General features: G+C 34.5%; 1 protein-coding gene across 3 annotated transcripts; it reads right to left on the reverse strand.

Moving 5' to 3' along the window:
• Positions 1-283: 283 nt before the first annotated feature.
• Positions 284-9,279, reverse strand: AGO6 (Argonaute family protein). 3 transcript variants are annotated; one of them, XM_059596479.2, is made up of 23 exons: positions 9,159-9,279; positions 6,626-6,866; positions 6,335-6,540; positions 6,040-6,261; positions 5,784-5,920; positions 5,601-5,698; positions 5,416-5,513; positions 5,148-5,316; positions 4,916-5,032; positions 4,728-4,835; positions 4,516-4,578; positions 4,247-4,360; positions 4,006-4,171; positions 3,803-3,915; positions 3,568-3,705; positions 3,342-3,472; positions 2,783-2,848; positions 2,030-2,093; positions 1,530-1,641; positions 1,355-1,428; positions 956-1,050; positions 823-854; positions 284-725 (listed from the first exon to the last, which is right to left on the reverse strand). In XM_059596479.2, exons 2-23 carry the CDS (start codon positions 6,845-6,847, stop codon positions 556-558), a joined length of 2,715 nt encoding a protein of 904 aa, XP_059452462.2. In that variant the 5' UTR covers positions 6,848-6,866; positions 9,159-9,279; the 3' UTR covers positions 284-555. The 3 variants fall into 3 exon arrangements, with proteins under 3 accessions (XP_059452462.2, XP_059452464.2, XP_059452465.2); XM_059596481.2 differs by having other exon boundaries at positions 6,626-6,875; XM_059596482.2 differs by having other exon boundaries at positions 9,122-9,279.
• Positions 9,280-12,289: the final 3,010 nt, after the last annotated feature.

A 12,289-nucleotide genomic window follows, 5' to 3' on the forward strand; every position in this document is an offset into this window, starting at 1 on the left:
TTATATGAAGGTTGGTATGTTTCAAAAAAAAAAGGTACTACAGCAAAAATCTTACAAAAATTTAAAAGAAAAAAAAGAGGGTGAATTTTTTTGAATAGAAGCTTAAGGCAATAAGAAACAAGTCCATAACCCATCAAAGATGAGGAAAGAGTCAATTATAAGGATTCAGAAGCCTGAAGGAGGACCATGAACTAAGTGATGTGTTTTGAGGATTGTTTTATATTTTGAATTGTCAATGTATTTGCCTTTGAAAACTGGAAAAAAAAAATGCAAACCAAAGCAATAACAAACATATTTTTCATAAATTAAGATGGTCCGGATAATGCCTTCAAAATACGCAAAAACTAGTTAATTACAAATATTGAATCCATTGTTCTAAATAGCTGAACTTGTCGATAACTAAACCAAAAGGTTGCTTCTGCATCAGTGTACCTATCTCCACCCCGTCTGAAGATAACTGGGGTTGCCTGTCTACGCGTATAAACCTATGCCTTTCTACGATGACAAAAAATCGTATAAAATTAGCGGTATTTACCAAAATCTGTCAGCACTAACTCAACAGAAGAACATCGAACTCCGGACTTTCTCGTGCAACCTAGGGAGCTCTGGAATGGGGGCACCACCCACAGAAGTGACATTTCCTGAAGAGGTTTCTGAGAGGTCTTCAAACTTCATAAACTGTCCCATTTGATATGCAGCAAGGTGGGCATAACACACCGGTGCCACTGGAGAATGAAAATGACAGTGAGATGGAGAGAAATAACAGCAAATCAGACACTGAAGTAAATAATTCGAGAAGCATAAATGTGATGATGAAATTACCAATTGAAATTGCAGTAGTACTCCTTTGGTACCTGAAATAAGAAGTCAAAAAAAGTGTACAATAACTTCAATTGAAAGGTTGTTGCAATAAACTCAAATGAAAAGCCATTGGGGCTTGAAATTGAAAGCTTACACATATGATAGTGAATGGATCAGATTTTGCAACTCATCAGGAGAGAAACCAATCTCATCAACCAAGACATGATAGTGTGCTGGCCTAGAAGTTCCCTAGTATCATAAAAGAAATGGTAACAAAGAATGATAGGAAGCTTGAATGAGAATTATACAACTGACATAGAAAGGAGAACATCCGAACTTTCAAACCCCAAAACAGTAAGGATTCCATAAAACCACCTCTTTGTTTCTCTTTTTATTGGTAAATTACAAATATTTATCAGCGAACAAGAAGATCCTGATGAATGTATAGGTAACGCACAAAAATATATAATGATCTGAATGATACTTTTTATGATTCTTGTTTACAGAATTGGGATGCACTAATTAACTCCAATCAAAGAAAAGAATTACTTACAATCATCCCTGCTTGAGCACACATGTAGAAATCATAGTTCCTTGGGTGCACAATTTTTGTGTCCACAACAGTCCCTGGAGAAAGAGAGGAGGAGAGAGAGAGAGAGAGAGAAATAGCATGTCAAGAATGGATCCAAGCAGGTCATAAGTACATAAAATATCTGGAAGTGGCAGACCAGGTGGAACATTTTCGGGGGCACCAGCTTGAAAAAGCTTTGTGTGGTGATTCTTCTGAGCTACAATCACTGTGAACTTGGGAATGTCAACTTCCCCAAGATGCTGGTATGCCTGTAATTACAGAAGATAACAATCTTAATGTTATCATTACAAACAAAAGCTTGCACACCATCTTCGGCAGGAAATTAAGGTTATCTTACACTTCATGGACACATCCAGGAATGAGGCACAAGTCATTCAAGCTCTTAGGAACTTCAAAAACATTATTTATCAACAGCTTAACATCATTTAGAGCCCTTTTTAAGGGGATTGTTATTAAATGATTAGCTCATCATCAATTACACTACAGTAAAATTGCAACAATCCACAGGGCAATGTGGTATAGAATGGGGGGCTATAAACTAGTAATCTTAATAAAAATCCACAAGGACTAAAGCTATATTCACTAGGAAATATGAAATACGAAAACTCAAATAAAAATTCCCAGTTGTTGAAGAACCTTAATGATTTGATCCAGCTCGATGTTCAAAACCTGGTTAAACTGTGATTCGCTCACTCCATCCCTAACAAGAATTGTCAAGAAAGCAAAAAGGGAAATCCTCAGCAGTGCCAAATAAGAAAAGAAAAATGAAACCCAATGCCAATCCATATTTCTTTAAATAGCATCAACTTAATGTTTGATGCAATGATGCCAACAAAACAAAATTACAACAATTTACCAGAACCTAATCAATTTAAACTTGTATTGCATCAGGTGCAAATACTAGAAAGCTAAGTAATGAGAATTTTTCATCTTTACTATAGAACTTATGTACACCCAACATTCACAACAACATAAATCATAGATGCACAGATATTTTCTTCTCAAACTGAACTAAATCAGGGCCAATTACATCCTTGTGTTCCTACATTCTGGCCAAAAGAATTCCTTGCATTAAAAAGGATATAATTTTGCCTCAAACCAAAACATGACTACGATGAATTCCTCCACGTCAAACCATGAAGTTCAATTTAATCAAGCTTAGACAAAACAACCAGGGAGATGGAGAGCACTACAATTAAAAAATAAATTTATTCCAATACATTGAACTTGACCTTATATGTTTTCAAATATGCTATATGTCTGATATTTTTTAATACTATCCAGTAATATGATTTCTAGGTACTAATGATTTAATTTAAAACAATCAAAATGTTTCCAAATAATTAACAAACCAAACTCACTGAAATCTACAAACAAATGCTGTAATACCTGAATAGAATAATCTGACTAGGTTTGCGTTTACCGCTCGTTTGAAAGAAGTCCACAAGCAGTTCCCTGCAAAGCAAGGAAAATTTCTGTTTGAAGCAGCATAGTGGAATTAATATATCCAAATATTTAAGGGTCAGTGTTCGTTGACTATCTTTTATAACATCAACACACATGAGATTTGAGAGTAAGTTTCAGTCTTTTCAAAAGAGACAAATGAACGTCTAGAAGATTCAAAGTATATAAAATGCAATGCATAAAAGTAGGTATCTCATGTTTGGCGGACAGAGTAATTTATAAGTAGAAAATTAATCTAGTATCATTATGCAACAAAGAAAATATATATGACCCAACAATACATAATAGTGCAATGGCAACACTAATTTACAGAAAATGTCTTGAGGTTTATTTATCAAAGAAATTACTGTTGACTGCATGAAAGAGACTAAGACAACTAATAACAGGAAAAGGAAACTATTTTGATATTGATCATGATGATATCAATTACTTTGTCAATGATATCAAAGACTTAGGAGATAACTCTATCAGTAACTTGATGTACCTTATGATGCCATCATCAGATCCATCAGCCAAAGGCTTGTATAAAGCATCAACCATCTCCACTTTAGGCGATTGCGCTCTTACAGATGCCCTATACCTTGAAATGAGTGGCCAACATCGAGAGCCAACAACCTAAAGGTTCCAACATATTGAAGAAAAGCAACATGATAAGAAAAGGTCAAACAGATTGCTCAAATATATTTAAAAGACAATACATGGGAAATTACCGCAGCAATAGATGGGATATCTGATCGACCAGGAGACCCATGTGAAACATCCATTCCCAAAATCATTGTAGGAGTATCAGTTATCAGAGGAATACGTGAGGAGTTCTCTATGGCCAACAAAGAATTTATTCCGCCAAGCTACAAAAGAAAAAGGAAAAAAAAAAACCAGTTAAAAGTGCATTAATAATGTGTACGCAAAATATGCAGATATAAGCTTTCACATTTCCACATTTACCTTGGTGTTGATTTTAAGAAGCACATTAGTGAGGTACTGATCATTAACCTTAGCCGGGGAAATGCATTGTGTGACTATGCCAAAGTCACTTAGACTTTTCTTCTTCCAGGGCCCTTGACATAGTAAAAGAACACAGACTGATTATATGATCACAGAAGTTGAATCCTGCCAAAGGGAATGAGGGGAAGAGAACAAAGAAATACCATAAATTTCGGAGTTTTTCCTCTCTGGCAAAACACAAAGGATGAATTCCGGTGGACCAGGAAGTTTTGCTTTAATAAGCTCGAACATCTTTTCTACCCTTACAACAGGGCTTGCATTTCTAGATTGGGCATCTTCTTCAATTAATGTAAAAGGGCGTTCAATATGCTGCACAGAGATTAGAGAGAGTTAATGAAGGAAAGGGTGATAATCAGTCAAAAATATTAATGTGGTGTAACCTACAATGCCCTTGTTCCTTCCACAGGTGATAAGCTCCCGTGAAATATAACTGGTATCACAGCGAGCAGAGAAGTTTACAAGAACCCAACGTTCAATCTTTGTGGGTTTCCAAAGTTTCTGCAACGCGGTGAAAGAAAAGGCTTGTAATTCGTTAAATAACTTAAATCAGCTAACCCGATTTAAAAAAATATATAGATAAGGAACAAATAGAATTTCTATCTCAGAGAATTGATTATTATTGATATCAAATGTCAAGGACAACAAAGCCATACCTTGTTATTGAAATTCCAGCGCCCATTTCGAGGGATGCAATCTTCATTGTTGCCAACCTTCAACTGTGAATCATAAAGACAAACCCATCAGAAAGTGCACTGGTACTAATATCCTCCTTGACTCTCCCCCCTCCCCCTCCCACCTCTCTCTCTCTCTCTCTCTCTCTCTCTCTCTCTCTCATGCATGCACACACACAGAAACAAATTCATACCTTTGGAGCCTCTAGAACACGGCCATCAACCTGTGTCAATTGTTTCTCAATAGAAATACGACACTCAGTAAGCACAGGGTCATCATCATACCGGTAGTTTTTCACAGCCTGCCAGAATAAGTGAGCAAAAATATTGCATCATCCAAAACAAACAAAAAAATTTCTGTGAGGTTTCAAGGCAAACTTACATCAGTCAGAGTACGTATTCTTTCCTGAGGCTTCTGTCTAGATTTTTCAACTAAAGATGCCCTCTGCATCGAGGATAATGATTTTGTGTACCGTTGAAGCGAAATTAGCGAGCAGAGCTAAATCACCCACAAATTAAAAATAAATAAATAAATAAAAAAGGGAAAAAAATATATTAGATTAAAACCAAAATAAGCTAATGCCAACATCATATCAAGCAAAAGATTTCCAGACCTCCAGAGGTAGATAGTTGGGCCGCTTGGGCTTGCCAACATCAAGGCATGGCAGGTATGAAGAATACTCGAGTTCTATGCCACAGAATCTAGTGAAATAATCATACACAGTAATGTCCCTAGTTTGCCCTTCATCTCCACCATCACCATTTCTCACTTTCATTGAAAAGCTTGGCCCAAAGTAAGACCAAAGTTAGGAAGTTATTGAAGTGTAAAAGAACAAGGAAATAAGAGGGGGTGGAAGAGAATTTCCTGAAGAAAGAACATACTATTGCTGATTGCAGGGCTTCTCACTCAGGCCAATGATTTTAAATTCCATGTTTCGGTGTCTCGCCTTAACCCTAAGATTTTTAAGCATTCTCTTAGCCTGTAAATGACCACAAGATGGATATTCAGAGAAAATCTAACACGAGAGTTTGAATCTTGAACACAATGTTTTTTAGCAGCTTTTTACCTTTAACCAATCCACATAGCGAGGATCACGCACATTTTGGTTAGCTAAAAGGAAGTCAATCACAGGACCAGGTTTTATTATCATTGTTGTTGACACATCTGCACAAAAAAAAAAAATTAAAGCATCAGTAGTATTGACAACTGACAGAAGAATGTTATAAAAACCAAGAAAAAAGAATCATACCCATATTAAGAGACAAACCCCCTTGAGTCGGACGAAAGCTGGAATGGAACCCCCGAAGCCCATTTACTCCTCCTCCAACATCAGTTAAGTTCCTTGAGTCGTCGTGAAAAAACGATTGTCTTACCAAAAGGCAACCCCTGTACATTCAACAGCAATAGTTCAAGAAAGTTACTTCTAAAAGTAGTATGAATATGCTTCCAGATGGTGTATTAAAAATAACAAGTAAAAGAGAAATACAACAAAGAAACAGATGTACCTGTTCGCTGCTTGCTGCCTAAGTATAATATCGAGGACTCTCAAAGCATCCTGAGAATTATTATCTGCATCTGCTCCTTTGAGGGCAAGAGCAATGGACCTCAAGGGTATTTTGGCAGCATAACCAAGCTCCACCTTAAAGGTATTTGACCGAAAAGAACGCTTTGACTTTTTACCAGTCCCACTGGGGCTCTGACAGTCATCAGGAATCACAGTTTCGCTACTGCACAACAAGAAATGCCATGTAAATTTTACACCAAAATGAAAATTGGACGAAATTATGGAAAAAGGTATACCGTTTTCCAAATGACTCCTCAAGCACCACTTGGAACTCAGACTTGTTTTGTGGCAGAGGACCAACAGTGTAGAGACTTTTCTCCCCGTCATATGCAAACATTTTTCCGGAAAGCTCAGAAGAGTAAGTTTGGTGAAGCCTATCAACTAGTTTTCTCCCTATTCCCTTGCCTTCAACAGCTCTATTATCTTCTGAAGTAATAGAAACCTACAAACAGTATGGCATGCAACATTTAACACTGAAATGTAATGAATTCCAAGTAAACTGAAAAGACACACAAGGGAAAACATACAGTGTACTGGTAAAATACAGCATCTGGAGAATTGACAGAAACTTTAAAGTGGTTCGTTAGCAAAGATATTTTCCGTCCAGTACTCCCAACCCCACTCCTGCTGGTAATTGAATACTTGGGAGTGACCAGTTGTTCTGGCTTTAGATTGGGTGGTAGAGTTGGAGGTGGTGGGGGCAAAGGTAGGGTGCCACCAGCTTCCTGAGAAACACCTACTTTCTCCATCTTCCACTAGACCAATAACCTGCAAGTACTTAATGAAAAACAATAATAATCAATTAAATGGATAAAGTAATTCTCAGTTTCATTCAAAACATAAAAGAAACTCATTAGTATAAGTTGTGCAAATACTAAGAAATTGGTTAAATGATCACAATACCCTTAATTATATACACCAAAAGCGGCCACCCCAGTTCGAAAGTAGAGCACAAAAGCAAATGAGAAAATTACACTTACTCAGAAGAATAATTAAGAAAGACGTTTGCTGTTAATTGAAGTACCACTTGGTTAGGATTTTACAAGTACTTTTCTTGCCTTGCTAACAAGCCAAATTCACTTTCGGCTCTCATAAACAAGAAAATACTTTCTGAAATCCAAACCAAACAGCACCAGAGTTGGTCATGCTACGAACTTAATATAAAAATTAAGGTCAACCCATTGGAGAAAATCAACCAAAAAAATCAAAACATCAGTATCAGCAAAACTAGGGAAGTTCATGTTCTCTATCAAACAAACGCCCTTACAATAACCAGGAGAACAAAGACCATGGAATTTTTTTTTAAAAAAAAAAAAAAAAAACAGCAAAAATTCTCCTGACAACAAATTTCTGCAATCTTATTTCACAACGCTTCTTAACAATAAGCATATCTCTTCCTTTTCAAAGCAGTTTGAACGTATAGCAACAAACCAACAGCACACAAATCACGTCTAGTTTCGAGCCCCCAAAGTCCATTGGCATGCAATACATGATTCACAATAGACCCATTTACCTGATGGTATTGTAGAACACAAAAAAAAACCAATACACATAAGTTCCTAAATAGGATGGTTAGGATCTATACTTTTCTCAAGCATAAAAAACTCTGAGAGATAATAACAGAATCTTATATCTAGTACAACCACGCATATTTTCAAAGTCATAATAAACAAAATAAAAATAAAATAAAATAAAATAAAAGTATATTCTAGAAAGTCGGTGACACACAGAGATTAAGGTAATAAAGAAAGCCAAATATTTTTAAACTAAGACGCACATCATAGCGGTTCAGACCCAAAAACTTGAAAACAAAACAGAAAGACAAGAAATACTGGTTCAAATAACATCAACAACTATGAAGAAGAAGAAGAAGAAGAATAAATGAAAAACCAAAAAAAGCGCAAAAACAAACAAAACATGAACAATATAATACATAAAATAAAAACGAAAGCGATTTCAGATAATCAGCGTTGACAAAAGAAAAAACGCGTCCTTTTATACAAGAAACTACGAAATCCGAAGCCGAGCCAGGCAGAACAATGCAGCATAATACACAAGAAGCCATAATCTAACACTCATTCAAGAACCAACAAAAAAGAAAAAGTACAAGAATAATAAATGAAAAAACCCCAAACAAAAAGCGCAAAAACAAACAAAATATACTACGGAATTTTTTCTTTAAAAAAAAAAGGAAAGCGAACTTGAACTCGAACGGAATCAAAGTCTGAATATATGAGCAGAAATCATACCGTGAAAGCGGTTTTTGGAATACACAAGAATCCATAATCTAACACTCATTCAAAACACAACAAAAAAATAAAAAGAATAAGAGACGAAAAACCGAAGAAAGCCCAAAAACAAACAAAAGACGAACAACATAGTACGAAAAAAAAAAAAACGAAAACGATTTCAAATAATCAGTGCGAAATTCGAAGCCGAGCCTTACAGAACAATGCAGCATAAAACAGAGATTCCACGAAAGAAGCCACATTCTAACACTCTTTCAAGACCCAAAAAAACCAAAATGAACCCTGAGAAGCAAGCCAAAGGCTCTGATAAAAAAAAAAAATACAAGCACCGAGAGAACTCGAACAGACTCGAAATCGAATACATAAGCAGAAATCGTACCCTGAAAGCGGCTTTTGGAATACACTTAAATTCCACACATGAAACCATAATGGCCCAACAAAGAAGATGAAGAAGAAGAATAAAGGAAAAAGCAAAACAAAAAAGCCCAGAAACAAACAAAACATGAACAATACACTACAGAATTTTTTTTTTCAAAAAAAAAAAAAAAAAAAAAAAAAGAAAGCGATTTCAGATAATCAGCGTTGACAAACAAGAGTGCGAAATTCAAAGCCGGGCCATACAGAACAATGCAGCATAAAACAGAGATTCCACAGAAGAAACCACATTCTTACACTCTTTCAAGACCCAAAAAAGCCAAAACGAACCCTTGAGAAGCAAGCCAAAAGCTCCGAACAACAACGACAAAAAAAAAAAAAAAAAATACGAGCACTGACCGGAATCGAAATCGGAATATATGAGCAGAAATCGTACCGGTGAAGCGGCTTTTGGAGTGTTTTTTCTAGGGTTTTGAGAGAGGCGTTGAAGCGAGAGGAGACCGAGAGTCGCTACACTTCTTTCCTTCTTTGGGCTCCAAAGAGAGACTGAATTGAGAAAGAGGAGATACCGTGGAGGGAAAGTGCCACTTGTCTCGGAAATATATAGGCAATAGAGTTAATTTTCTACGCTACATCAATGGGCATTAATTTCTCTATTGAATCGGTGCCGTTGATTTGTGAATCACCAGTCACGGCCGTCGATGTATCCACAAAATGATCTGATCGTATACAATTCTAAAGGTATTAATATTTCTTTAAAATTAAATTGTGGAAATTTAATGTATTTATCACTTCTTCTTTTTTTCTTTTTTGATAAATATCTATGTTATAACTTTTAATATAAACTAACATGTATCGTTAAATTAGTAATTTAAACTAATCAATATTAATTTAATAAATTGAGTTTAAATAACAAATTTATTCATCATAAATACGATAATATGTCCTACAAATTTTAAAGAACTTTGATCCCTTAAAATCCTAAAAAATAGTTCAATTCCAAGGATAAGGTCCCTTTGAGTTGGCAATTTTAAAATGTACGATTTGAAAATGTAGTTTTTAAAAACGCAATTAAGCGTTTCGCAAAATCTTAGTTTGACCTTTAAATTTCAGTTTATCCTTTAAAATTGTTCGTTTTCAAAAATAAAAATAGGAGAAATGATTTGTGCCAATAATTTGGTTATATTTTTCTTGTCTTCTTCTATAAATTCAACAAATCAGTCATTAAATTTGTGAGGTTTACCATTGAATTATATGAAATCTACATAAGTCTATAAATATAATGATTGATTTGTAAGATGATATAGGGAATATGAATCAAATATTGACACTAATAATTTCTCATAAAACATCTACTTACCTGGGATTTGAAAACATAGATTTCAACGTTTTTCAAATCGCAATTTTTCAAAATCGCAATTCCAAACTATTTATTTTTTACAATTTGGTTTAAAATCGCATTTTTTGTCTATAAAATTGCAATGCCAAATGCACCCTGAACTAGATTAGGAGTTCAAAATTTTATTTATGCTAACTTTTTTTTTTTTTTGGGAGACCCTAGGATCAGGGGTAGAACTTTAAGCAATTCTAAAAGTCTCTATTGTGTCCCTCCAAGAATGATGTGGCTATTAAAATTACCGTTTGATCAAAATCCAATAATGATCATTCACAAGCTCAATGGCGATTTTAAGAGTCACATTATTTTTTGAGGGACATAAGAGTGACTTATAGTTTTACTCGTGGAACTTGGTATTAGTGGGGGCATTAGCTGCCCAAAGTTTTGAAATTTTCCTAACAATTTTAAATTTTTCTAATGTTTATCTTATAAAATTAATTTTTTACTCTCTAAAAGATAATTTTTTTAGTTTTGTCCATTCAAATTTAAATTTCTAACCGATGGGAATAATTCAAATTCCTTATCATAAGAAAACTATTTTTTTCTTTGAAATTTTATATGTTATATGCAAATGTTCTTGTAAATATTTTTTATGAAATTATTTATATGAAAAGATACTATTCGGTTGTTAACTTAATTTAAAATAAGGCTTGAATAAAATGTATATTAAGAGATCTACAAATAACATAATTATAAGTGGGCCATACAATAATTTTTGCATGGCTATTATCCAATCTATGCTATTTTATGTGAACGGTCAAGATTTGTAGTGGTGTCTGTGCAACAATGGTCCGCGGCGTATGATATTCTAACTCATCCATGACGCTTTGTGATCCCATTTCTCGCCTGAAACTGAACTGCTCGTGCGACGAGGCGACCCCATCGCGGAGTAGGACCTTTTTTGTTATTATGAGAAAAATATAGGGCTGTATTGGTCATTAAAAAAATTTACTGCAGCCGTTTGTCGCTTTCAACCATCTCTTGCAGTGTCAGTGCGTCACCCTATGGAGTCTGTTGGTGGGGCTGATAACAGACGGATTGGTGCAAGGGATGATGAGCTGGCCAAATTGTGAGGAGGCCAGGAAGGTAATTTCCTCCCTTGGCAAAACTCTTTCTCAAAGTTAGTGGATTCAGTCTGTTTTTATAGCCGTACCTAAACATGTAAATGTTATGTTATATCAACCTTACAAGGATTTGATTTTTAAGGACAATTTTAAAATCGCAAGATTGTAAAAATTAAATTATAATTTTATTAAATGTTTAATTGTGTACGTTTTAAAATCAACATTTTTAAATTATACCTTTTAAAATTATAAAACCAAACGAATCCTTAAAATGGTCGTAACAAATAACCGACAAATGTTTCATAATAATTCATATTTACTTTATATTTTATAATTATATTTTTAAAGATATTATTCTTAATATTAACATAATATTCTCATGTTATTTTCATTTGTAATTGTGATGCAGTTCATCGCGTCCAACCTACTGATTAAGGAAATATTGACATTGTTGGGTGTGCCGATGAGAGGTCATTTTGATGCTTGATTGAGAGAATACGTCTTTTCTTATGAATATGATTTTTTTCAATCTAAAATGGACTAAAGAATATTCAGTTTATGACTATAATTTTTTTTTTTAAATTTTAAAATCACAAATGAGACACGTGTCCCACTAATAAAAAATAATAATAAAATACTATTTAAGTTTTTTTTTAAAAAAATATTATTTGGCCCTTGTGGGTGGCTGGCCATTGGAGATGGCTCTCAAGCCACTCCCAACTAAAATGGGGTGGTCCGACCACCCCCTATGGCCAGTCACCCCTTATTTTTTTTTTATTAATTTATTATTTTTATTTAATTTTAAATAATATTTTATTATTATTTTTTGTTAGTTGGACAAGTTAGAAATCATAACCATCAATTAAATATTCTCCGATCTGTTTTGGACTAAAGAGAATCCTATTCCCTTTTCTTACAATCGCGCATGTGGAGTAGATGTTTCTCACCTTCGCACCCGGGTAACTATGAGATTTGAATGTGTCTAGCCTAATGGGTTTGGGCCTTAAACGCGAGTAGGTCATGAATATATTAATATTTCATTTCCATAATAAGTTACCACTCTTTTTTATATAAGTTTTGTAAGGCCAATTCATACATTAAAAAAAA

Source organism: Corylus avellana, chromosome 5 (genome assembly GCF_965113065.1).
Source record: "Corylus avellana chromosome 5, dhCorAvel1.hap1.2, whole genome shotgun sequence".
Taxonomy (NCBI): Eukaryota; Viridiplantae; Streptophyta; class Magnoliopsida; order Fagales; family Betulaceae; genus Corylus; species Corylus avellana.